Raw genomic sequence first — 25,667 nt, 5'->3', positions numbered from 1 at the left:
CCAATGTTTTCAGGCCTGTGGGCACATTTGTATTTTTGAGCAAGTGCTAAGGACACCATCCCCTCTAGTCACTTCTTTCTCCACTCCCCCAGAATTACACACAGACAGAGAGACAGACAGACAGACACATCCTTAACTTTTCCAAGTGGTCTGGTTACAAGTTACATCCGGTAGAATTAATCTGAGCCTTCAAAAGCACGTGGAGCTGCAAGAGGAAGATATGAACCTAAGAAGAGCCCACTGGATCAAGCCAGTGGCCCATCTAGGCCAGCATCCTTTTCTTACAGTGATCAACCAGTTGCCCATGGGAAACCCGCAAACAGGATCTGAATGCAAAGATCACTCTCCCCTCCTGTGTTTTCCAACAACTGGTATTTGGAAGCATACAGCCTTCACCTACGGTGGGCAGAGCATAGTCTTCGGGCCTAACAGCCATTGATACCTTTTTCCTCCCTGAATGTGTCTAATCCTCTTTTAAAGCCACCCAAGTTGGTGGCCTTCACTGCCTCTTGTGGGAGCAAATTTCATAATTTAAGTATGTGCTGTGTGAAGAAGTCTTTTCTTTTGCCTGCCCTGAGTCTTCCATCATTTAGTTTCATTGGATGTCAACGAGTTCTAGTGTCATGAGAGAAAAGCTTTTCTCTATCCACTTTCTCCATGCCGTGCATAATTTTATACACTTCTATCATGTCATCTCTGACTCACCTTTTTTCTAAACTGGGTTCCTGCTGGGAGGAAGGGCGGGATATAAATCAAATAATAAAGAAATAAAATGCTGCAACCTTTCCTCATTGGGGAGTTGCTCCATCCCCTTGATCATTTTGGTTGAATTTCATCCTTCCAACATCCTCCTTCAGCTCTAAGTTCTTTGTAAGGGCAAAGAAGATAACCACTCTCAGCACCTCATGACTAACGGGGTGGTGAATGGGGCCCCCTCAGAAGCTTCATGGGTGCCAGGGAAGACCTCAAAGGTGCCACTGGGCCAAAGGGCCCCACACTGGCAACCCCTGGCTTCAGGAGAGTGGAGGAGAGGGGACCAGCTGCTCAGATTTCCCTCCTCTCCATATAACATGCCACCCACCTTGCTGGATCTGCAGGTTGACTGGAACGAAGCTCACAAGTTCCTCAAGGTAGAATTTCCTGCGAAGGTTCGGAACCCAAATGCCACGTATGAGATACAGTTTGGTCACCTGCAGAGACCGACTCATTGGAACACCTCTTGGGACTGGGCGCGCTTTGAGGTAAGGCTCTCCCCTCAGCTTTCAGCTGGGACTTGTAGCTGAGATGGGGATTGCAGGTTGGCTATGAACACTTCTGTTTTTTTCTATCATCTACCAAATCTGAGAAGAATTTCCCAGGTTCCCTAGTAATTCCAGCTGTCATCCTTATGCTTCAGAAGGGAGGCAGCTTCACCTTTTCTGACAGATTACCCCCTGAGAAAAAAGGTCTCCAGTCCCTGATTTTATACACAACATTATTATAGATTCAAGTCTTATTTGGCTGAAAAAGATGGACCCTCTGCGGCTGTCTTAACAATTTTGTTCCAGCAGGTGGGGCCGAACAGTAGCACTTAACTCTCTGGTTCCCTTGGCTGCCCTTTTCCAGCCAGTGTTGCATTTAATGATGTTAGCAGTCAGGTGTCAGAATCTGCTCGGCTAAAATCTAGGATGGGCTGGTAGAAGGTAGATTGAGATATATACAAGTCAATCTTTATATGATTTAGCGGCAGATAGCCAAGGGCTTTGGCCTCCCAACTGTTTCAAAATAGTAACAAAGGAAAAAAGCCTCCCCCCCCCTGCAAATTAGCAGCTGAAACTAGCAAAGCCTGGAGGAAAGCCAGGAGCATGAATGGACTGTGAGGAAGCTGCCTTATACCAAGTCCAAGTAAGGGGAAGGACCATTGCTCAGTGGTAGAGCATTTGCTTTGCATGCAGAAGGTCCCAGGTTCAATCCTCAGCATCTCCAGGTCGGGCTGGGAAGGACCCCTGTCTGAAACCCTGCAGAGTCGCTGCCAGTCAGTGTAGACAGTACTTAGCTAGATGGATCAATGCTCTGGCTCAGTAAAAGGCAGCTTCCTATCTTCTCAGCATGAGCTCAGAGGCACGCTGTTCTTTAATTCTGCTTGTGTGTCCGCCCTCCTCAAGCAACTTTTATAGTTCTGGTTGCAGGGCCTAGTTAAAAAACCAAGCAAAGCTGGAGGTCCGCTCACATCTGCACTAGATGACAGTGTCCCTACTTCCTGCTTGGTTGCTTCCCTTTAAAGGTATGGAGCCACAAGTGGATGGACCTGGCCGAGCACGGCTTTGGGGTAGCGCTGCTGAACGACTGCAAATATGGCTGCTCAGTCCAAGGCAACGTGATGAGCCTTTCCCTGTGAGTTCTGGCTGGCGGCCTGGATTGAACAGGTTATTTCTGGAGGGATGGTTGGGTATCTTCAGCATTCCAGAATGCTATGGGTTTCCTGGCACCAAAGAATGGAGCCCACAGATGCATCATGTGCACATCTAAGGTTTTTTTTAGATAAGGAAACAGAGTCACAGAAGTGATTCTGTTTTGACAAAGCAACACTAAGAGTGGGAGAGAGCCATAGCTCTGTAGCAGAGCATCTGCCTTACATGCAGAAGGTGCCGGGTTCAATCCCCAGCATCTCGGAGAGACTCCTTGCCTGAAATCTGGGAGAGCTGCTGCCAGTCAGTGTAGATAATACTGACCTGGATGGACCAATGGTCGGAGTCTGTATAGAGCAGCTTCCTTGTTCTTATGTGCTGTACAAATGCCTGATAATGCATCATTTTTACCCCCATGAAGGTTAAGAGCGCCAAAGTCACCCGACGCCACTGCAGATATTGGGCGCCACCACTTTACCTACGCTGTGATGCCTCATGTGGGTAAGCAAGCTCAGGAATGAAAGTGGAGTTTTTTTCAAATGAGCAAACAGCCCCCTCTAAGCATGGCTGGGAAGTGGGAAGGAGACAGCCCCCTTCTTCTCATCCAGCTTTATTAACGTATGATGGTGCCTGCATTGCAAATTTGCTTTCTCTGCTTGTCATCAAAGTGCTGTCTTCTGCACAGGGTCCTTCCAGGAGGCTGGGGTGATCCGTGAGGCATACAGTTTGAACCTCCCTCTTCACACGGTGCCGAGCGTCTCAGGGCAGCATCCAGCCTGGAGCGCATTCTCTGTGCAATCCCCAGCTGTTGTTCTGGAAACGATAAAGCAGGTATGGGGGCCAAAGAAGGATGAGCATGACAGATTGCAGGCAGAGCTGGGTGCTGTCAGTGTTCTCAGTTGCAATATACCAGGGGTGGGGTCAAATGTAACCATCCAGGCTTCTCTGTTTGGCACTCAAGACCTGATTTGCCTCTTAAAGTGCATCCCCCCCCCCAAAGTGTCTAGTCCTTTTAGGCTGTGAAGGTAGGAGTCTGCATTATATTTATCCATCTTGCCCAGTCTGTTCTTGACTGGCAAAGTCTTTCCAAGTGTCAGGCTGGGGTCCTTCCCATCACCTGCTACCTGATCCTTCTAACTGGAGATGCTGAGGATTGAACCTGGGGCTTCTTGCATGCAAAACAGGTGTTCTGTCACCGTTGTTGTTCCTCAGAAGCCTTATATTTAGAAGTCTCAAGGCGACTTACAGAAATACATAGAAGTTTAAAACAGAATACATCATAAAGTGAAATGCCGCAACCATGAAATCTGAGAAGCTAGAAACGGAAGTGAAGGGGTGTGTGCTGAGCTGGATAGCTTCAGTGCCCTGATTGTTTCCCTTTCCACCACTCTCCAGCGAGCAAGTAAAGAGAGCAATTTATATAATTCCAAGGGCACAATCTGAAGACATGACAAAACCACTTTGCTGAAACTAAGCAGGTCTGGTCAGGGACCTCACACATGCCACCTTGATTTCCTCATGAAAGACAGACAGGATATACATGTGAGAATAAAACAAATCAACACGTCTCTATTTGTTCAATCATAACTGCAGTGTGCCAGAACAGGAGCAGCCATTGAAAACTGGAAAACATGGTTGTGCTGAATATGGGACACTTGCCTGTTTTCTTCCATCCCTCCAGGCTGAGGACAAGCCAGATGTGCTGGTAGTCAGACTGTATGAGTCACACGGTAGCACTGTTGTTACCTGGCTCCAAACATCCCTCCCGGTTCAAGAGGCTGTCATGTAAGTGTAGAGCATAGCGTGTGTGTGGAGGCAGCGGGTCTGTGAATACCAGTTGCTGGAAATCGCAGGACGGGAGAGCGCTCCTGTGCTCAAGGCCTTGCTTGTGATCTTCTGGTTACATCTTGTTGGCCATTGTGGGGATACATGTGTGCATGCTTGCAAATGCTGTGATGAGTGGTTTGGGACACTTCCAGACTTGCTATTTTTGAGTGGGATTCAATCACATATTGGAAAACTGTACACAGTGCTAGCCTGGCTCCTTTGGAAGGACGGTATAAATTAATACATTTTTAAAATTTTGGTTGTGCAGTTAAAGGTGATTTGGAGCTCTTGCCAGACATGCTTCCCAAAACATTGGCCTTTTTGCAATAAGAAAGTTACAAAGGAGAACACACAGGAAAGGGTGGGGTACTACTTGTCTGAAGCAACGTTGTCTAACCTCTCAGCAAACAAGTCTGAATGCTCAATAGCCAGTTTCGTCTAACCTCTCAGCAGACTTTGTACAAACAAATCAGGATGAATGATCAATAAACAGGTTGTCTGGAAGCAACCATGCTGAGTTTCACTTTTCAGGGTATCATCTTTTCCTTTCTTAGGTGTGACCTCCTAGAGCGGCCGAATCCTAGCACTCGCCTGCCACTGGAGGAGCGCAGCCTGAAGCTTTCTTTTATGCCTTTCCAAGTCCAATCTGTTATGCTGACCTTGAAGCAAGGCAGCAACTGAAGTGCTGGAGCAGAAATGGCTCTTTTGCACACTGGTTTGCCACCTCCTTGGCTTCTGTTCCCTTGCTGGGCAAGGCCTGACTTTAAGGCAGGTATGAGTGGACTTGCAGGATCTACATAATTTGATTTTGTTTTGTTTTGTTACTAGACTACTATCAAATCAAATTTTATTATGCCGTCATTGCCCTGATATTACTAGACTACTAAGGTCCTCCAACTGGAGGCAGGTGCAAAATTGCTGTGCAATGGAGCCAAATACATAAGGATTGTGGATTAGGATGGTACCTATCTACTCAAGTCCAAATTTATATAAGGAGGGATTCTAACACAATTGAATTTGTGCCAGAGTACATAGCCTCTGCATTAGTATTGTTCAACAAAAAATTCCACGTCCCAATTGTTCTGTAAATCATTCAGCAATCTACAAGTAAATCCTGCTTCAGCCTCAGCTCACACCTACCTTAAGGAACTATAAGAATGTGTAGTCAAATAAATAGGCTCGGTGGGATGGGGTTGTAGAGAGCTTGCTGGAAACGCTTTGCCATATTCCAAGTAAAGTTTATATTGCAGCTTAAATTTTTTTTTGGTCATTCCTTTTGCAACATGCAGAAAGCTCTTTGTGGAGTTGTGACCTCAGCAGCGTGTCAAAGAGCTCTGAAGGATGGTAATTACCACCACCTGTGGAGGACTTTGCCCACCTGCGTACACTGGGGAAGGATCATAGCTCAGTGGTAGAACATTTCTGCCTCATGTGCAGGTCTCATGTTCAATCCCTGCTGTCTCCAAATAAGGCTAGGAATGTCCCTTGCCTAAAACACTGGAGAGCTGCTGCTAGCCAGCACAGACAGTACTAAGCTGGATGGACCAATAGTCTGACTCTGTATAAGGTACGTTACAAGTGTCTGTTGGGACGCTGAGGTGTATCCACTACCTACTGAATCCCTTAACACACACCTCTTAGAGAGGAGTGGAATCTTTTGCCAGAGGCCATGTTCTGAATATGCCTGTGTGAGGTGTGCAGCCAAGAATGCAGGTCCAGACCAAAGCCTTCCAAAGACTTTCATTTATTGTAAAATAAAAAAGGATAAAGCATGTCAATCACAGTGCAATTTATGAGTGCCATTTTAGGCATATATAAAACAGTAGGTGCATTTGCTTAGCATACTAAGAGATTAAGCTAAAGAACTTAGGATCCCTATATATCCCTCCGTGGCGCAGAGTGGTAAGCGGCAGTAACGCAGCCGAAGCTCTGCTCACGGCCGGAGTTAGATTCCAACGGAAGGAGGAAGTCGAATCTCTGGTAAAAGGGGTTGAGGTCCACTCAGCCTTCCATCCATCTGTGGTCGGTAAAATGAGTACTCGGAACACGCTGGGGGGGTAAAGAAAGGCAGGGGAAGGAACTGGCAAACCCACCCCATATATACGGTCTGCCTAGTAAACATTGCAAGACGTCACCCTAAGAGTTGGAAACGACTCACACTACAAGTGCGGGGACACCTTTACTTTATATGAGAAGGAAAATGTCATCCAAATATTGTCATAAAAATTCCCTGAATTAGAAATAGGTTGCAAGATTATGTATTTCCTGGTATTGATAGGAAAGTTCTGTCTGCAAAGGCTTGTTCTCATCTGTAAAGGAGCCACTCGAATTCTTGTAGTGCCAAGTGAGGAGTATGGAGGTATGAACTGACTGCCAACATGTGGTGGTCGTAAGAACATTACAAGACTGCTGCCGGCTCATCCAGTCCAGCATCCTGTTCACAGAGGGGCCAACTAGGAAGACTGTAAACAGGACCTGAGCGCAACAGGTATTCATTGGCATACTGCTTCTGACAGAACATAGTCATCATGCCTAGTAGCCACTGATAGCCTTATCCTCCATATATGTATGTCAAGATTCCAGAATGTTTATTGAGCAACTTACATGTAAATGCGACAGGGTGAAGTCCCCCACTGGAAAAAGCAAGCATCTCCCCCCCCTTTTAAAGCTGGTAGTGTGAAACTATGTTGTAGCCTGCATAGAACATGGATTGACAGGCTCCAAACAAACCTACATCTTGGACTCAGTGGATGTAAATGTCAACTATTTCTTGTCCTCATGCTTGAATGTAAAGAGGTAGCAATTCCAACCTGTTCCTGGGGGGGGGGGGGGGGGTGAGATATCATGGACCAAAATTGCCTGCATAATAAGTACATTTCTGGAATAGTTTGCACATTATATGAAGCGGGGGGGAGGAGATGCACCAGTTGCCCAAGCACTTCTGTTTTATTCAGCCATTTGTAACAAGCGAAAGGGGACCTTGTTCCTCTGCCAGGGAGCAAGATGCAGGTACTCTTGCTGTGAATAGAGCTTACTCATCTCACTGTGGGAAGGCTGAAGGTCCATCTGGTCCAGTAGCCCATTGCCTTATAGTAGCCAAAGGGACAAGAAACAGTTGCAAATCACACCTGAAGCCAAACAGTGCTTGGCTCCCGAGACAGTAAAAAGATCTCTAGCCCTGAGAGGGGAAGGAACAGGGAGATCTCATTGTCAAGGCAACTGCCATTCTGGACCTCACCACTGCAACACACCTGAATCACACTAGCATCTAGCTGCTCTTGCTTTGGCGACATTATAAGAGCTCTGGGGGAACAGCAGCCTTTGGGTGGCTAACAAAAGGGCTAACATCAGGGGCATTGACCCTTTGGGGATATGCAAACCATGCTTGGGAATAACACTTTATAGTTGCAAGGATAATGCTGTGGGGTTTCTTTAATTGACTGCAAAATGGTAGGAAAAGAATGAACTACCACAAGACCATATTCTGTACTCATGGGAATGGGGAGGGAGGAGAATAGTAGTCAATAGTGTATTTTCAAAATCTACACTGCTTTGAGGATCTGATGTTTAAAAGAAATGGAATAAAATTAATGAGTAGAATCCGGAGGTACCAGTACTGAGTTTTTCTTGACAATTTTCCTGTTATAGCACAACACCCTACACTGCAGGATCATTTCTGGGGGAAAAGAAGCTTTTATTAGCATCAAAAAGCAAATTCTAAAAGGCACTTTAAGAATATATATAAAAGTATCACTAAGAACACAAAGCATTTGATTGAGTAACCCTTAAAACGTAATGCTGTACATGTAAGAGATCAAATCTCATTTCTGAATGGAAACAGCTCTAGTTGTCTCTTGGATCAAGTCAGTTGAAGCTTTGGTCTGAATGTTCCATGTACTTCAGCACTGGAGCAGATTCCTTTCAGAAATAAGGTACAGCAGGAAATGCTGCAACCATTTCAGCAGCTGAGACCTGTTCTTGTGATCTGACCTTACTGATCTGAAGGCCAACCTAGACAGGATGTTAAATGTATCTTTGCATTTAAGGTGCAGAGTTGATGTCATTTCTATTGCAAATAAGGGTAAATGCTCTGGGGTACACTGGAAATGCTTAAATTTCCCCTTTGTGCCTGATGCAACCCCCTGCTAATTGCATTAAACAACCTGCACCTTAAATACAAGGATGCATTTAAGTGGCCCTTGCTCTCTTCAGCTGCTATTGCATTTCTTTGGGGAAAAACAAGTCCATATCCAATTTCATATAAAATCAGTGAGAAGAGGCAGAGAGTAGTGGGCTGGGTGTAATGCCACCAGTTTATGCTTTGTTCTTCTGTATTACACAACAGTGCAATTCTACAAATCTATGAGTTAATGCCAGCCTTCCCTAACCTGGTGCCCTCCAGCTGTTGTTGCTGGACTCCTAACTCCCATGAGCCCCAGCCAGCATGGCCAACGAGCCAGGATGTTAGGAGTTGTCGTCCAGCAAAAGCTGGAGGACACCAGGGTAGGGAAGGCTGAGTTATGTTTTCTCTCTGTTTTGGAAATCAGAATAACTATCTTTTGACACAAGTCTCAAGACCCATAGCAGAAAGATCTCTTGGCCCTCTTGCACACACAGTGCAACCCACTATTTTGAACTGGGCCAAGACCATGGCCTGAATCTACAGCAGCATCTTCAGAAAATCTCAGTATAAAATGTGCTGAAGTAGCTCTGCTCTACATTCCATAAAAAACTGCAAGTGACAAAGCAGCAGCAGACCATTGCCATAATGCCGCTTGTTGCGAGGTGAGGATCCAGAAACCTACATAAGGCAGCTATATCTGTCTCAGCAGAAGATGGGGCCAGATTACGCAACATGAGAGGAGGCTGTTCCCCATCAGGAAGATTATTGAGCCTTCATGCGTCTGGATCTTGGGGTGGTAGAAGCAGCCGCCTTACCTGAAAAGGAATAGCAGTTAGATGGCTTGAAGGTGAGGCTCTTTCAAAGTTCAGGGATTGGGAACCTGCGGTCTTCTAGGTGCTGTTGGACTCCCAGTTCCCATGAGCCCTAGCAAGCATGACCAATGATCAAGGATTATGGAATCCTACAAGGTCTAGGCCACAGACTCCCCATCCCTGCTTTAATTGAGTATCTTTTGCTCATGGGACCTATAAAACCTCCTGAGCAACCTTGAAGCCAGATCACATCTCTCACCCCTGTTTTTCTGGGTAGATGCTCGCTTCTTCTGGGATTCAGCCAGAGAATCTGCCACCGGAGACTGCTTTGAGGTAGAGACCTTTCTCCGAGCCCTAGTGTTTGGTGTCCTGCCTCCGTTAACCACATTGTGGTCCTCTGTTCCTTGGACAATCTTGTTCCCTTTCTTCCTTCCAGTCTTCCTTGTTCCCACAGCATCTTTCTGAGGAGTGTTGGCCATGGACCTTCTCCTAGGCTCCAGTTTTGGGACCTAAAGCAAAGCTGAATTTCACTTCTGCAATTCAAGTGCGTATCTGCGAGGAAACCCTGAGACAGCATCCAGTTGTAGGCACATTTTAAGAAGGATATTGACAAACAAACAGGCCCAACAGAGGTCAGCCAGGATCCTGAAGGGTTTGGAAATGAAATCCTATGGCGGATGGCTGAAAGAACTTGGCATATGTTTAGCCTGGAGAAAGGAAGATTAAGGAGAGACATGATAGCTGTCATGCAGAAGATGGAGCAGGCTTGTTCTCTGTTGCTCCAAAGAGCAGGCTTAAAACCAAGAGATGGAAACTGCAGGAAAGCAGATTTCAGCTAAACATCAGGAGAAACTGCTGGATTAAGTTTTCAGCAAATATTTAAAAATTAATACAGAACTCTCCTGCTGAATCTCTGTTGGGAGAGCCTTCCCACAAGACTGGACCAATATCACCAAAGGCTCGGTTTTGTGTTCATATCAAAGTACCTTCAGCAAGATAGATGTTCTGTTTTTCAGCGGCAACACTTCACTGCAATGGCTTTGTGTGCCATTTCCAACGTGTGATCTTCGGGTAAAGGGGCTTAATGACCAGGTCAAACAGTTCCAGGAAATTCACATGGAAAATTGCAGATATGGACATAAAAAGAGCCTTGCTGAATCAGACAAAAGGACTATCTAGTTCAGCAACCTGTTCATTCAGTGGGCCAACCACTTGCCCGTTACAGGAAGCCCCCAAGCAGGACCTGAGGGCAATAGCACTCTCCCCATGTGTAATTCCTAGCAACTAGTATTCCTTGCAAAATAGCCATCATGGCTATATGGGTGGAGTGGAGGGGCTTCCATAACTCCTGCAAGCTACTTCCCATCAAGGATAATTAGTACATTGCACCAGAAGGTCCCTTACCTTTGGGCTTACCGTATCAGGAACGGATGTTACCTGCAACCGTTTCTTGCATGACTTTCCCCCTGCAAAAAAAAAAAAAAGTAGTAGTACTAGTAGTATAGCCCCAATTTTTGTCAGTATCATCTTAAAATATCAGCATTATGTCCAAAATTATAGCAGAAAAGAGGAAGCTGCCTGATTTGTCCTAATCTGACTGGTAGCAGCTCTCAAGCGACTTAGGCAGAGAGATATCTTTCCCATAAGAACATAAGAAGAGCCTGCTGGATCGGGCCAAATGCCCATCTAGTCCAGCATCCTGTTCCCACAGTGCCCAACAGATGCCTACGGGAAGCCTGCAAGCAGGACCTGAGCAAAACAGCACTCTGCCTACCTGTGATCACCAGCAACTCGTATTCAGAAGATACTGTCTCTGACAGTGTAAGTAGAATATATCCATCAGGGTTAGTAGCCATTGATAGCCATGAATTTGTGAAATCCTCTTTTAAAGCCATCCAAGTTCCTATCACCTGCTACCTGATCCTTCTAACTTGAGATATGACAAATTGAACCTATCTTTCTACATTCCAAGTATAGGCTCTTCCAAAGACCCTCTGTGCAGTTTTTGTCATCGAGCCCTTTGGACACATAATGAGAAGACGTGATTCATTAGAAAAGACAGTAATGCTGGGAAAAACAGAAGGGAGTAGAAAAAGAGGAAGGCCAAACAAGAGATGGACTGATTCCATAAAGGAAGCCACAGACCTGAATTTACAAGATCTGAACAGGGTGGTTCACGACAGATGCGACTGGAGATCACTGATTCATAGGGTCGCCATAAGTTGAAATTGACTTGAAGGCATATAACAACAAAAAACAACCCACATCTCAAGTCCTTTGTACGTCAAGTGCTTTTGAAGTCTGGTCCTGTCTCAGATGCCCAACAGAGTACGCTTAAGCTGAAAGACTTCTTCAACCCCACCCACTGAACTTCCCCACTGTGACAGCCTAAATCGTTACTCGGCAAACCATATGAAAGGGTGAATCAAAAGCAGTTTGCTCCCCGCTTCCCAACCAAATGTATTAGGAATGCTAATCAAAAGAGAAACCACTTTGTCAGACATATGACCCAGTGAAGCACTGCAAAGGATGTAAAGCGGATGCTCACCTTTTCGGGCCATCGGTCCTGGATTGCCCTGTTTGGAGAGAAAATGGTCCAGAATGTAATCAGAACAGAACAAAAAAAATTCTCAAATTCTGGTGCTGAGAATGTATTACACAAACAATGCAGGATGCAGTTAGTTACTTTCATGCTGTCTTCAAGATGCCAAAATTTAAAGACTCTAAAATTTTGAAATGTTAACAAACGAAGCCGCCTTGTTATCAGGTCAACTACTTGTCCGCATAAGCTGAGCATTGTCAGTTCTGGCTGGCAGCAGTTCTTCAGGGTCTCGGGCAGAGGTCTTTCCCTGCCACCCGCCATCTTATCTTTTTAACTGGAAATGCTGGCAACAACCAGGAACCTTCTGCATGCAAAGCAGGTGTTCCACCAGTAAGGAACGCAGGAAGCTGCCCTTATACAGAGTCAGAACATTGGTCCATCTAGCTCAATATTGTTTACACTGACTGGCAGTGGCTCTCTAGGATTTCAGACAGGGGACATTCCCAGCTCTGCCTGGAGATGTCAGGGACTATTCCTGGGACCTTCTGCAAGCAAGGCAGATGCTCTGCCACTCCCCCATGGTCTGTCTAATAAAAGTGGAGATAGTGGGGACTGTATCAGGATATTCTGCATGCAAAGCACAGTAGGCTCAGCCACTGAGCTATACTCCCTCCATGAAAAACATATTCTGGAAGTTTTCTTTTAAATCAAAGTTTTCAGTATTTCTTTTTCAAAAAAGGTCGTATAAAAACATTAACAGCCCTTATAGAAGGGTAGTTGGAGATCCAGACAAAATTGTGACATGAAGCAGAATCATTCAGTGTGCCCAAGGTTAGATCTCTGCTTCCTTGTCTTAGAGTCTTCAGTGGGAATTGTTGCCTGGCAACTGCCAGTAAGGGAAGATTTGTCCTCTTCATGGAAAGAGCAAGATCCACATGCCCAGCCTCTCTCCCTTGCCTCCAAGATCCTCAGTGATCCTGCACTGCCTGGTGACACCAGAGAAGATCAAGAATAAGATGGGGGAAACTCCTGCCTGAATAAACCTGTTATCATAATGACATGTTATTTCTGATTATATGTGCAAATAGTTTTGAAGGCAATTGCATCATGCAAACCTTTTGTGAGTCATTCTGAGAGCCTCTCGGGGCTATAAAGCAATCTAAATAAATAATAATTTGAACAACTTCTTATAGTCACTGCATTTGGATACTATAACTGCAAAATTTTGTGTGGGTAAAACTTTGACTACCCTTCCAGAGACTGGAGAAAAGAAAGGCCCTAAAATTTTTTGTTAACAGTCTTAAAAACTTTGCACCTGGAGAAAAGTGTGAAAATAAAAATGACACGTTGCATTATTTGTGTTAGCACAGATTGCACAGGTTCTCCAACTTGCTCTGCATTCTTGAAGGAAAAGAGGCCAGTGCATCACACCATCAAGAATTCAAGCGGTGTCCAGCTGTGAGCAGACTAGTTGCTTCAAAAGCAGTGAGAATGGTCTTTCTGGCAGCATTTTGAAGCAAATCTGCCCTCTGCTGCCCACACCTCCCTTCCCCACTGCTGACTTCAGATCTTTCAGGACAGCCCATAGCAAAGTGTTGGGCCAATCACCATCTGCCTAAGCTGCAACAAAGTGTTTCCACTGGCCACACTTGGAAGACAAATGGGTTGATCTACCAATCAGGTGTGAAATCTGCCTGAAGCTGAATTTTAAAAAATGCACTCAAGCTGACTGGACCAGAGCTTTAGAGTTAAAAGGGGCAGAGTTTGACTAGCGTTGTGTGCCCCTGTTTTCAAAAAAGAGGTGGAGATGCACTGAACTGGCACAATAGTTGCCCCATTTCCTACCTGGAACCAGATGGTTCTGCCGTTGGCATCACGCAGGGATTTCATCCCTGGAACATAATAGCACTGAAACCACTCTTGAAGGACTTTGTAATCTCCTGTCCTAATTGGATCATAAACTTTACCTCCTGAAGGGAAGAAGACAAGGACAAAAGTAAATACTTGCAGCCCCTGTCCTATCAACCTTTACAGTGCAATCCTGTACATATTTACTTGGAGGCAAGTCCCAAATTCAATGCGATTTATTCCCTACTAACCCATGTTAGTGCCATGTTAACCCATGCAGCTTTAGCTACTAAAAAACACATTTTGAGCAATTCTGCAAACCTTTTAAGGTTTTTAATTATGTGGACTAGAAACCTAAGGTATCAGATTCTGCCTTAGGAGAACCTTTTACAGGACATGTTCAGGTTCTCATGCACAAGCTCAGAGGGTTTTTTAAAAAAGAAAATTAGAAGTACTGATGCTGCAGAGTGTGAGAAACTACACTTCCCAAGATTCTTTGAGGGAAGCCATGACTGTGGAAAAATAGTGCAATAAAAGTATGGTGTCTATGCAGCCCTGGAGAGCTGCCATCAGGCAGTGTGGCTGTTGGAAGTGGGGCAAGAGCAACTCCTGTTCGGGTTCTTTTGTTTGTATTCCAGAAGGAAAATAGAGTTTGGATCCTCCAGCTGGCTAGGCTTGCCTACCTTTACCTGTGCTCTCCTCTGCCTAACTTCCTTCTGTTGTAGACTGACATGCTCATGTCTTCTTCCTTGACTGTCCGAGGAGAGAGGAGACATCTCTGTCTTTGCTCTCTCTCCTGAGCCATGAAGGCAATACCCACGTCTGGGCATTGAACCTCCAACTTAGCTAGTTAGTTAAAACTAGGTATGCCTTTCCTATCTACTATGTATTTCTATAAATAAAGTAGCTTTTCTTATTTTACTAAGTCTTAAGTCTCAGTGATCTAAATGCAGGGTAAAAGCCTGCTACTTAGGTAAATACACACACTGGCACACGAGCAGCTCAGACCGCTTACAATCTGCATATTTCCATAACAGTGGCTACAGAGCTTTGATGGACCAATGGCCTGACTCAATATCAGACAGCTTCCTAAGTCTTTTGCAGCCCTTGAATGATGAACACGGGGGGGGGGCATTTGGGGCCAGCTCTTGACCTGGTTCTTACCCAGATTAATGATCTCCATGGGCACCATGTGACAGAGCTCCAACAAGTCAGGGTTCTCCTGTTTCAGCTTCACCTTTCTGCTCAGGCCATGCGACTGCAAGGTTAAGGTCAGGGGTCAAGGGAGGAGAATTTCTGCCAACAGGCAGTGCAAATACCATCCCACTCAGACAGTTTGCATATGGCCCCCTTCCCACCAAGCTCTTTCACTATGTGTTTCCTGCACAGAGTGGCCATTCACCCGGGACTAAGGCATGCAAAAATAAAATATTATTAAAGCAAAGTCCTGTCCTGTTTTATTGGATGAATTTCAGTTGGTACAGCTCGAGGATGTGGACAAGGTGCTTGGACAGGTGCAGGCGACCACTTCTGCTCTGGATCCTTGCCCCTCGTGGCTAATAAAAGCTAGCAGGAATGGAACAGCCGGCTGGGCTAAGGAGGTGATCAATGCCTCTTTACAAGAGGGAGTGGTACCACCCTGCCTGAAGCAGGCGGTGGTGAGACCGCTCCTAAAAAAACCCTCCTTGGACCCTGATAACCTTGACAACTATAGACCGGTAGCAAATGTTCCATTCCTGGGCAAGGTCCTAGAGCGTGTGGTCGCTCGCCAGCTCCAGGCTCTCTTGGATGAAACTGATTATCTGGATCCATTTCAATCGGGCTTTCGGCCGGGGTTTGGTACAGAAACAGCCTTGGTCGCCCTGTATGATGACCTCTGTCGGGAGAAAGACAGAGGGAGTGTAACTCTGTTGGTTCTCCTTGATCTCTCAGCGGCTTTTGATACCATTGACCATGGTATCCTTCTGGGGCGACTTGCGGACTTAGGAGTTGGAGGCACTGCTTGGCAGTGGCTGTGCTCCTACCTCGAGAATCGTCTCCAGAAGGTGGTGCTTGGGGAGCATTACTCGAGTCCCTGGGTACTCCAATATGGGGTCCCGCAGGGTTCAGTTCTGTCCCCCATGCTCTTTAATATCTATATGAAGCCGCTGGGTGAGGTCATTAGGAGATTTGGAGTGCGTTTCCAGCAATATGCTGATGATACGCAACTCTACTTCTCCTTTTCATCTTCTTCAGGTGAGGCTGTTAATGTACTAAACCGCTGCCTGGCCACGATAATGGACTGGATGAGAGCTAATAAACTGAGACTCAATCCTGACAAGACTGTGATGCTGTTGGTGGCGGGGCTCTCTGCCCAGATGGTTGATGTCCGACCTACCCTAGATGGGGTTACACTCCCCCTAAAGGAGCAGGTCTGTAGTTTGGGGGTCTTATTAGATCCGCTCCTGTCACTGAAGGCTCAGGTAGCCTCGGTGGCACGGAATGCGTTCTACCAGCTTCGGCTGGTAGCCCAACTACGACCCTGTCTGGACAGGGAGAACCTCGCTACAGTTATCCATGCTCTGGTAACCTCTAGATTGGACTACTGTAATGCACTCTACGTTGGGTTACCTTTGAAGACGGTTCGGAAACTTCAGCTGGCGCAGAATGCTGCGGCCAGAGTTCTTACTTGGACTAAAAAATCTGACCATATAACACCTGTCCTGGCCCAACTGCACTGGCTACCAATATGTTTCCGGGCCAGATTCAAAGTGTTGGTTCTTACCTATAAAGCCCTTAACGGCATCGGACCGCAATACCTGGTGGAACGCCTCTCCCGCTATGTACCTACCCGTTCGCTACGCTCAACGTCGAAGGCCCTTCTCCGGGTTCCAACTCATAGGGAGGCCCGGAGAGCAATAACTAGATCTAGGGCCTTCTCAGTGGTGGCCCCCGAATTATGGAACGCCCTCCCTGACGAGATACGCCTGGCGCCTTCTTTGTTATCTTTTCGGCGCCAGGTAAAGACCTACCTCTTTGCCCAGGCATTTTAATCTTAATTTTAATTGTAATCTTATTTTAATCTTTGTCTTCACCTTGCTTTTAAAATGTTTTTATAGTTGTATTGTACCCTCATTCACCTGTATTTTAATGTGGTTTTATTCTGTTGTACACCGCCCTGAGATCTTGTCACTAAAGGGCGGTCTAAAAGTACAATAAAATAAATAAATAAATAAATTATACTCACAAGTAAGCTGAACATACGAGTTGGGCCATGCTGAGCAGCCTTGCTCCCAATGCTGCATGTGCCAAATAGCCCTGTCCCCTAGCATCCATGCAAATATCTGCTGAGGAGGAACAAACACTTCCATGCTATCTGGAACCCTGAGTGCAATCTGGAACCTTGTATGATCACGGTTCCAGACTGCACAGATATATACACAAAAGTTCCCTTTGGGCAGGCATGCACACGGGACATCAGCGGGGAGGAGCTACTCAGCAAGCATGACATCAGGGGCAGGGGCTACCCAGTGTGGCCCTGCTTGCATGTTCAATTTACTTGTATTGCCTTAACAGGGCTTAAATCTATCATAAGTCTGCACCACAATAAACTCAACTCTGTCAAAGGTTGCAATCCTATTCTCACCTACCTGGGAGTAAGCCACACTGAACTCAATGGAGCTTGCTACTGAGTGGGCTTTTATTTGTATTTATGTCCGCCCTTTCTTCCGCCATGGAACCCAAGGCAGAGTACCTGTAATTCCCAGGTAGTCACCCATACAGACACTGACCAGACTCAGACCTGCTTAGCTTCAGCAAGGTGGTGGCTTTGTGTATTTTTGGACTGGGACCACATATAAGACTGCACTGTTAAATGATGCAAATTGAGTTATAGTGAACCAAGATTAAACAAAAGTTGGGATGTTGACTGTGGCTCCCAATTGTTGGATTTAATGCTCTTTTGCAGAGAATATCTGAGCATGACCCCCAGCCACCCACCTTTTAACAGCCATTTCTCCAATCCTACAACATCCCCAGTCATCAAGCACTCCTAAGGCCAAACAATCTATTACATACAGATGTGGCTTTCTTTTTTTCTACGTATGGTTTATTAGGGTTCTCACATTTTCTTTCCCTGAATTTTTAAATAACTCTTAAATGAAAAGCAACGTCGGAGGCTGCAACCAGGAACGCAAAAGTGGAAAGGGCTGCTTAACCCTTTCCCCTTTGGTTCTTTGTCAACTCAAAAATTGCACCAACACCTAGTAGGTTTCCCATTTGCAAGTCCCCTTCCTATCATTAATTCTAGTGCTCGTCAACCTCTGGTCCCCAGACACTGTTGGACCAAAACTCCTAACATCCCTAACCAAGATGGTTGGGCCTGATGGGAGTTGTATCCCACAACATCAGGAGATCCAAGGCTGAAATGAAACTGATTTATTTCATGTGATGACCTGAAAAACAGACAAAGCAACAGAATTTCCTGCTTGTCATAAATCACCTGGGTAGATCCCTGCAGCAAGCAAGATGCTGACTGAACCTTTGGTTTGATCCAGCAGACTTCTCCTCACATCCTCTCACCTGTTCCTGATGCTGCAGGTCCTCCAGAACTGTCCGTGCCTTCTCAAAGGGAGGGATTTTTAATCTGGAAGAGTTCACATGCATAACCTGGAATGACTACCGAATATTTGGAAGAATGGCGTTTCAGCAACATTGTGAATTGAGACTTTTCATGCAGCCTTTTTGAGCATAGCCCACCCAAGGCAGCTCACAATATCAAATATCATATAATTAATTATCATATAACAAAGCACCACTGGCAGAAATATAAACAATCATTTTTAAACAGAATATAGGCTAGCTGAAAACAACATGACAGCAATATCAGAACTCGAGAACTCTCCCTTCACAGTCAGCACTTTAAAAAGGCTTTAATTATTAAAGGCAGCCCAGAAGAAGTGTTTTTTTAAATTTTAAATTTTGCAGCACTGAAGCCATGTGCATCCACACAATAGGGGCCAACAATAGGGAGCCATCCTTGGTGGATGATATGAGGAGAGCGTTGGATAAGGGTGAGTGCACCTTCCTTGTCCTCCTGGACCTTTCAGCGGCTTTTGATACCGTTGACCACGGTATCCTTCTGGATCGCCTGGAGGAATTAGGCATAGGGGGTACTGTATTGCAGTGGTTCCATTCCTTCCTCTCTGATAGACACCAAAGAGTAGCATTGGGGGATGAGGTTTCGGACCCTTGGCCTCTCACTTGTGGGGTGCCACAGGGCTCCATCCTCTCCCCGATGCTATTTAACATCTATATAAAGCCGCTGGGGGCTATCATCAGAAGATTTGGGCTGCAGTGTCACCAATATGCGGATGACACACAGCTCTATCTCTCATTGAAATCTTCACCGAGGTTGGCTGTAGAAACCCTATCCAAGTGCCTGGAGTTGGTGAGTGGCTGGCTGGGAAGGAACAAGCTGAAGCTGAACCCTGACAAAACTGAGGTACTGTTCATGGGAGACAAGGGTAGGTTAGGAGATTTAGACCTGGTGCTCAGTGGGGTACAATTGCCCCTGAAAGACCAGGTCCGTAGCCTCGGGGTCATTCTTGACTCCCAACTGTCCATGGAAGCTCAGGTTGCAGCTGTGAGCCAGGCAGCGCTGTATAAACTCCATCTGATACGGAGACTAAGCCCCTACCTTCCCAACCATCTGCTCCCATTGGTGGTACATGCCCTGGTCTCCTCTTGCCTAGACTACTGTAATGCGCTCCAAGTGGGGCTACCTTTGAAAACGATCCAGAAGCTGCAACTGGTACAGAACGTGGTGGCGCACCTGATTAAAGGCAGCCGCCGGCGAGATCACATCACTCCAGTGCTAAAAGAGTTGCACTGGTTACCAGTTGCTTACCGGGCCCAATTCAAGGTGTTGATTTTGACCTTTAAATCCCTATACGGTTTCGGCCCAGTCTATCTAAAGGAGCGCCTCCAGCATCATCAGCTATGCCGCCCAACAAGATCAGCCTCAAAAGACCTTCTCTCCATCCCATCAGTCAAAACAGCCAAACTGGTGAGGACTAGAGAGAGGGCTTTTTCAATTGTGGCCCCCACCCTGTGGAACTTCCTCCCAAATGATCTCTGCCATGCCCCTTCTATGATGAGCTTCCACCGGGCCTTGAAGACCTGGCTCTTCAGGCAGGCTTTTGGGGTGGGTTAGATTTTATCTTCATTGTTCTTAGATTTTTAATGCCTACGTATTGTATGCCTATGTTGTATGTCGCCCAGAGTGGCTGGACAGCCAGCCAGATGGGCGACTAATAAATTCAATAAATAAATAAATAAATACAGAAAAGGCCTTATTTCTAGTGCCCATCAGTCAAATTGACCTGACAGATCTATACGGGAGCAAGGCCTGAGGCTGCCTGGACAGGCTCATGTGCATGAAGGTGGTTTTTAAAAAAAACTTCTCAAAACATTTATGGCTTTAAAGGCCAAAGCCAGCATGTTAAAATTGGGTCTGGAAACACAAGTAACTAGTGCAACTGGTACAGAATGGGTTCAATGTTCTGTGTTCATCTTATTCCTGCTAACAGACAAGCATCATCATTCTGCAGCAGTTCAAAAATTTTGAACAGTCTTGAAAGGCAGCCCCATGAACAGTGCATTACAGCAGCCTAGCTGGGATGCAACTAGGGCATGGATTATGGAAGCAAGATTTGATCTTTCCCAGTGCTCTTTCAGTAAAAAATGAAGTACCAGTACTCATATATTGATAAAAGTGTTGTGGGTGCCAGTATATAATGGTTGCCATGGGCAGCAAAAAAGAGTTGCTAGTTCTCTATACCAGTGAGCGCTGTCATAAAAAAGTCCTGATGTTTCCAAACAGAAACGTAGCTGATGTATCTTATTTTATTACTTTACTCGTCTGCTTTTTCTCCAAGCAACTCAAGATGATGTCCATGGTCCTCCACCTGCCCTTTTATCCTCACAATAACCCTGTGAGGTAGTTCAAACTGAGAAGTGGTGACTAGCCCGAGGACATCCAGTGAGCTTCATTGCCAAGTGAGGATTTGAACCCAGATCTTCCCAGTCCAGCTGACACTCTAACCACTACACCACACTGGCTTTCAAAGGCTTCCATTCATGTTTGCAGAGACCTGGGTCAGCCCACGGTTGTCTCCCATGCCACACTAGGCTTCTGTGCATGCTCAGAGGTCTCCAGCCTGGAGCATGCTGCTGCAGCACATAAAAGGCAAGGGGTAGTAGAACCCCGTTGTTTGCCCCTGCCAAGTGCCATCCTAAGCCAGCCTTATCCAACCTGTTGTCCTCCAGATGTTTGGATTACAAATCCCATCAGCCCCAGCCAGTATGGCCAATGATCAGAGATGACTGGAACTGGAGACTGAATCATCTGGAGGACATCCGTTTGAGGAAGGCTATGCTGAGGATTGATAGAGGCCTCCAGCAGGTTCACTATGGACACTTCCATGAGCATAGATCAAGGATGGAGAACCTGTGGCCCTCCAGATGTTGCTGGACTCCAGCCCCCATCAGCCTCAGCCTGCATGTCCAACAGTCAGTGATGATGGGAGTTGTAGTCTAACAACATATGGAGAACTATGAGCTCCGCATCCCTGGCAGAAAGATTTCCAGGATGGTTGGAACTTGGACAGCAACATCCAAAAACTCTGACCCATGTGTCTCAAAGCTGGTGTCAGACTCTTACTCACCTGTAGAGGATTTCAGCTCGGAGGTAATTGCCAATGCCATTGAAAAACTTCTGATTTAGCAGAGCCTCACAGATGGGCTTGTTGAAGGCCTTATCTGAGAGGTTCCTCAGCACGTTCTCCCTGGAACAGATCAGGGGTTGTTAGGTGACTGTGAACCAAGCGGAGAGAAAAGAGAAGAAGCTGTTGCTTCGCCGAACAAGAGGTTAAAGGTTTGCACTAAAGTGTCCCAGGAGCATAGTGATTGGGTGGCTGGACTAGGACTGGCAAGACCAGAGTTCAAATCCTCACTCAGCTATGAACGTTACTGGGTGACATTAGGGCAGTCACCATTTCTCAGCCTAGCCTACCTCACAGGGTTGCTGAGAAGATAAAATGGGAAGTGAGGAAGGAATCAACCACAGACTGAAAAACTGTAGTTTGCTAAGACTGCTAGAAATTGTAGCTCTGTGATGGGATAAACTACAGCTCCCTGATTCGGGGTGTGTGTGTCAGTGCCTTAATTGTATGTTGTATACTCAGCCTCTGAACTGGCACAATGCATTTTACCAGCTGAGCATCCTGCCACCATATTCCGCTGCACGTGTAGACTGAGTCCTCAAACACAATTCTGATTAAGTGGAATGCAAGGCCCTATCATTGGGCAGAGTGAGTAAGGTTACTGCCCCAGGGGAACTGAATTCAAATGTCACAAAAGGGCAGCAATTTCTTTTACTGTCAGGGAGGGGAGATATATTTTATGGGACTTTCTGCCAAATACAGGGGCCAACATAACTTTACCAGCCTTGAATGTTAGGCACCTTGATGTGTGGTGGGGCAGGGAGCATTATTTGTTGCTCTGCCTTGCACAGCAAAGCATCTTGAGCCAGTCAGTACCAGGTAGCCCTTACCTGAATTCCTCATACTCCAGCATCACACACGGCCCTCGGTCCGGCTGCCAGGTGCTGTCCACCTCCCATTTCCCAAAGCGCCGGAAGTCAACGAAACAGAGGACTCGGGGAGGCCTTTCAGTGGTGTAGAAGCGCAAGTGCGCATGCTTTGGCATCTCGGCCACGGGGACAAATCTGAAGTTGCCAGACATCCCAAAACGGAAGACAAGATCCATCGGCTCCTGAGCTCCCTCTTGGCACTGGGCTGCACAGCCCCGCCTTTTGGAAGGAGACGGGTTCTCCTGTTTGAGCGGTGTGAGGGTGAGCTTCAACTCTTTGCCCCGTGACTTGGCTGAGATCAGGTACCCATCGCTCTCAAAGGGCACTTCTGGATTCTTGCTCACCTCTGACTTCTCCACCTTCCCTGAGAAAATGAGCCCTCCGCACTCTGTGTTGATGTACCGTCCGTTGATAAACAGCTCTGGAGCCTCCGGCATCCTCAAGGAACCACAACAGGAGATAGAGCTACAGTCAAATAAAGAAGCAAGAGAGAAAAGCTTCTGAAAGTGGGACAAGAAGACCACCTGAACATCTAAAGCAGGGATGGGGAACCTCAGGCTTTGGGGCCAAATACGGCCCTCCAGGCCCCATTATCTGGCCTTTGGAACTCTCCCAAGGCCACGCCCCTCACTGGCCTTGCTTCGCACCTGGGGTGCTCGGGCCTGGCTGGCGTGTGTCCTTGAACTCTTACGATGCCTCTTCCTAGGCTAGTTGGAGGCTATAGAGAGGTGTGTGTAATAATTAGCCTGGTGTACAAGGGTAACATTGACATCCACTGCTCCGCCCACTTTGGCCTCTGGTCCTGCCCACCACTGGCAGGTGTCCCCGGGAAAGTTGCCCAGGAGGGAATGGGGCCACCCTTGCACTGGAAAAGTTTCCCTGCACCTGATCGAAAAAGGAAAAGATACCTGTGCATGAGGTCACAAGACAAAAAGCACAGAGAGCGAAAAATATTCCTTGTGATCACAAGTGAAGCTGATTGGCAGGACATTCAGGATGAACAATGGGAAGGACTGTTGCACATAGTGTTTAGGGAGCTTTGTTCGCAGGAGATACGGTGACGATGGATGGCTGTTAGCTTACGTATGTCTTTAAGAGGATAGATGGGCCACAAGTCAGTGGCAGAGCAGGTGATTTGTATGCAGAACATCCCAGTTTCAATCTCAGAATCTCCAGGTAGGGCTGGGAGAGACTCCACGTCTGAAATCTTGGAGAGGTGCTGTCAGTCAGTGTAGGCCATACTGAGCTAAATGGATCAAGGGTCAAAGAACATAGGAAGCTGCATTATACTGAGTCAGATCATTGGTCCATCTAGCTCAGTACTGCACTGACTGGCAGCAGCTCCCCAGGGTGTGGGGGGGGGCTCCCTCCCAGCCCTGCCTGGAGATGCCAGGTGTTATCCCTGTGTCCTTCAGCTGCTCTACTCCTGAGCTACAGCCCTTTCCCTGGCTTGGTGTAAAGCAGCTTCTTATGGAAGATCAGGCTATCAGTGGCTACTAGCCATGAAGGTTATGCACCCGGCCTCTAGGATCAGAGGCATCATGCCTCCGAGTATCAATTGTTGGGAAAAGTTTCTTAACTTGTTTTTGTTTTGTTTGTTTTGCTCCCGTCATGTTTTTGGCTTTCCGAGGGCCTCTCCTTAGCCACCGCTGGATGCAGGATGCTGCACTAGCAGGGCTCGTCCTATATTTTTTCTTATTGAACATTAAAATAGAAATATTATTTATTTAACAAAGTTTATATACCACTTGATTATAATAATACCTCTCAACTGTTTACAAAAAGAATAAAACATGATATTGATCAATACAAGACAATCAAAAACAGGTATTAAAAGTGTTCAGAATGTAATTAAAATCAACAGCAAGCTAAAAAGAGATTAAAGCACACGGAACTTTTCTACATGTCTGGGCAACATCAAGTAAAACAAACAGATATTAAAGTCACAAAAGGGAAGAAAAACGAGGTCTGCAATCCAATGCACACTTACCTATTAGTAAGCCCCACTGAAGTCAATGGAGCTTACTTCTGAGTAGACAGGTATTGGATTGCAGCCTAAACCGTACTACAGTATTATTTGTTTCATTTATGAATCCCTTCCCACGAGGCATCCCAAACCAATGTGCAATATAATAAGTGATACAAGAGCTGGGAAGGAGATATCCAGTTTGGTGCTGTTGTTAAGAGTGTCACTAAGCCCTGAGAGACCAGGGTTCAAATCCCTGCTTGGCCACGAAGCTCGCTGGGTTACCTTGGGCCGGTCACTGCCTCTCAGCCCAGCCTACCTCACAGGATTGTTGTGAGGGCAAAACGAGGAGGGGAGGACCACGTACGCCACCTTGAACTCCTTGCAGGAAAGGTGGGATAAAAATGTAGTAAGTAAATAAAAGCAGCATTCAATGCACTGAATGAATCGATATTTTATAATAGACCCAATAAAACAAGGGAGGCGGTGGCGTGAAGGGAAAGGCACTCTGCATGTGCTCAGAGGCTCGCTTCCCTCCTTGACCTTTTTGGCTAACCCACCTGAGCCCAAATTGCTGGTTTTAAAATCACAGCCGTAGCAATTACACAACAACGCTACCAGTCCGCCGGCCAACTTTCCTGCATGCGCCACCTACAAAGACCCATCCGCCAAGAGCCGCGGCCGCGCTTCTCCCGTTGGCGCGGGGGGCGGGCGAGCGAGCATCGGTCGATCCAGCTGCAATCGAGAAACGGCCGCGCTCACCTCCGTCCTCGCCCACAGCAAGCGAAGAACGACAACAACTTCCCACTCTTAAGTTCAGTTGGGCGAGGAGCGTCCCAGAGCATGATGGGAGTTGCAGTTTTCTGAAGAGCAGCCGCTGCCTGTTTTGTTACTAGAGGCGAATAAAAGTCACGACGCTGAAGTTAGTTCCTAGTTCCCAGTTCCTTATTTGTGTGAAAGTTCAGTCACTAACAGAGAAGAAAAGTTGACAGCTACAACAACGTCAAGCCAAATTTAACATGCCCCTGAACCCCAAAATATATAATGGGGTACCCTGTATGATATATCGCTGTAATCAGGAGACTCTCCCCGTCAAGACTGACAATAAATGTATACAATCAAAATCATCAGGATTCCGATATTATCATAAATACATAATGATGTCATAAAATCATAAAAAATAAGTAACTGGGGGTACACACCCCAAAATCTGCTCTGGGCCAGGACAAATCATATACCCCAGGAAAGGGGAGGGTGTCCCCTACCAGATGGCACTGCGTCCCACCTGGCCCAGAGCTTCTGCTGGGCGCAGGGCACATGAGAGGACATCTATCCAAAACCAAAGCAGAAAAAAGCATACAGGAAAAAATAAGTAACTGGGGATACACACCCTAAAATCTGCTCTGGACCAGGACAAATCATATACTCCAGCAAAGAGGAGGGTGTCCCCTATGAGATGCCACTGCGTCCTGCCTGGCCCAGAGCATCTGCTGGGCGCAGGGCACATGGGAGGGCATCTATCCAAAATCA

General features: G+C 46.4%; 2 protein-coding genes across 15 annotated transcripts in view; one reads left to right on the top strand and one right to left on the bottom strand.

The window, feature by feature from the left end:
• MAN2C1 (mannosidase alpha class 2C member 1) overlaps window positions 1–5,470 on the top strand; it is a 38,498-nt gene extending 33,028 nt beyond the window's left edge. For 4 of the 5 annotated variants that reach the window (XM_061595234.1, XM_061595233.1, XM_061595235.1 and 1 more), the window contains 6 exons: window positions 1,098–1,241; window positions 2,264–2,373; window positions 2,809–2,888; window positions 3,073–3,218; window positions 4,069–4,172; window positions 4,769–5,470. In XM_061595234.1, coding sequence (XP_061451218.1) covers window positions 1,098–1,241; window positions 2,264–2,373; window positions 2,809–2,888; window positions 3,073–3,218; window positions 4,069–4,172; window positions 4,769–4,895 — 711 coding nt within the window. In that variant the 3' untranslated portion in view covers window positions 4,896–5,470. The other variant, XM_061595238.1, reaches the window with a different exon arrangement.
• Window positions 5,471–5,942: 472 nt separating this feature from the next.
• On the bottom strand, window positions 5,943–24,953 carry NEIL1 (nei like DNA glycosylase 1). 10 transcript variants are annotated; one of them, XM_061595241.1, is made up of 13 exons: window positions 24,698–24,951; window positions 24,423–24,518; window positions 23,752–23,865; window positions 23,255–23,417; window positions 22,133–22,636; window positions 21,246–21,365; window positions 18,100–18,163; window positions 14,704–14,797; window positions 13,537–13,661; window positions 11,698–11,725; window positions 10,554–10,615; window positions 9,409–9,658; window positions 5,943–9,152 (listed from the first exon to the last, which is right to left on the bottom strand). In XM_061595241.1, exons 5-13 carry the CDS (start codon window positions 22,606–22,608, stop codon window positions 9,100–9,102), a joined length of 1,272 nt encoding a protein of 423 aa, XP_061451225.1. In that variant the 5' UTR covers window positions 22,609–22,636; window positions 23,255–23,417; window positions 23,752–23,865; window positions 24,423–24,518; window positions 24,698–24,951; the 3' UTR covers window positions 5,943–9,099. The 10 variants fall into 10 exon arrangements, with proteins under 10 accessions (XP_061451225.1, XP_061451227.1, XP_061451228.1 ...); XM_061595243.1 differs by lacking the exon at window positions 23,752–23,865; XM_061595244.1 differs by lacking the exon at window positions 24,423–24,518.
• Window positions 24,954–25,667: the final 714 nt, after the last annotated feature.

This window comes from Rhineura floridana, chromosome 14 (genome assembly GCF_030035675.1).
Source record: "Rhineura floridana isolate rRhiFlo1 chromosome 14, rRhiFlo1.hap2, whole genome shotgun sequence".
NCBI lineage: Eukaryota > Metazoa > Chordata > Lepidosauria > Squamata > Rhineuridae > Rhineura > Rhineura floridana.
This window is presented reverse-complemented; position numbering and strand designations above follow the sequence as displayed.

Excerpts from the sequence above, each read along its gene's own strand:
- NEIL1 (XM_061595241.1), bottom strand. The coding sequence starts at position 22,608 with ATGCCGGAGGCTCCAGAGCTGTTTATCAACGGACGGTACATCAACACA. Across the intron at positions 21,366-22,132 it reads CTGGAGTATGAGGAATTCAG|GGAGAACGTGCTGAGGAACC; the intron begins GTAAGGGCTACC and ends GATCTGTTCCAG. Across the intron at positions 11,726-13,536 it reads GCAGAACCATCTGGTTCCAG|GGCAATCCAGGACCGATGGC; the intron begins GTAGGAAATGGG and ends CTCTCCAAACAG.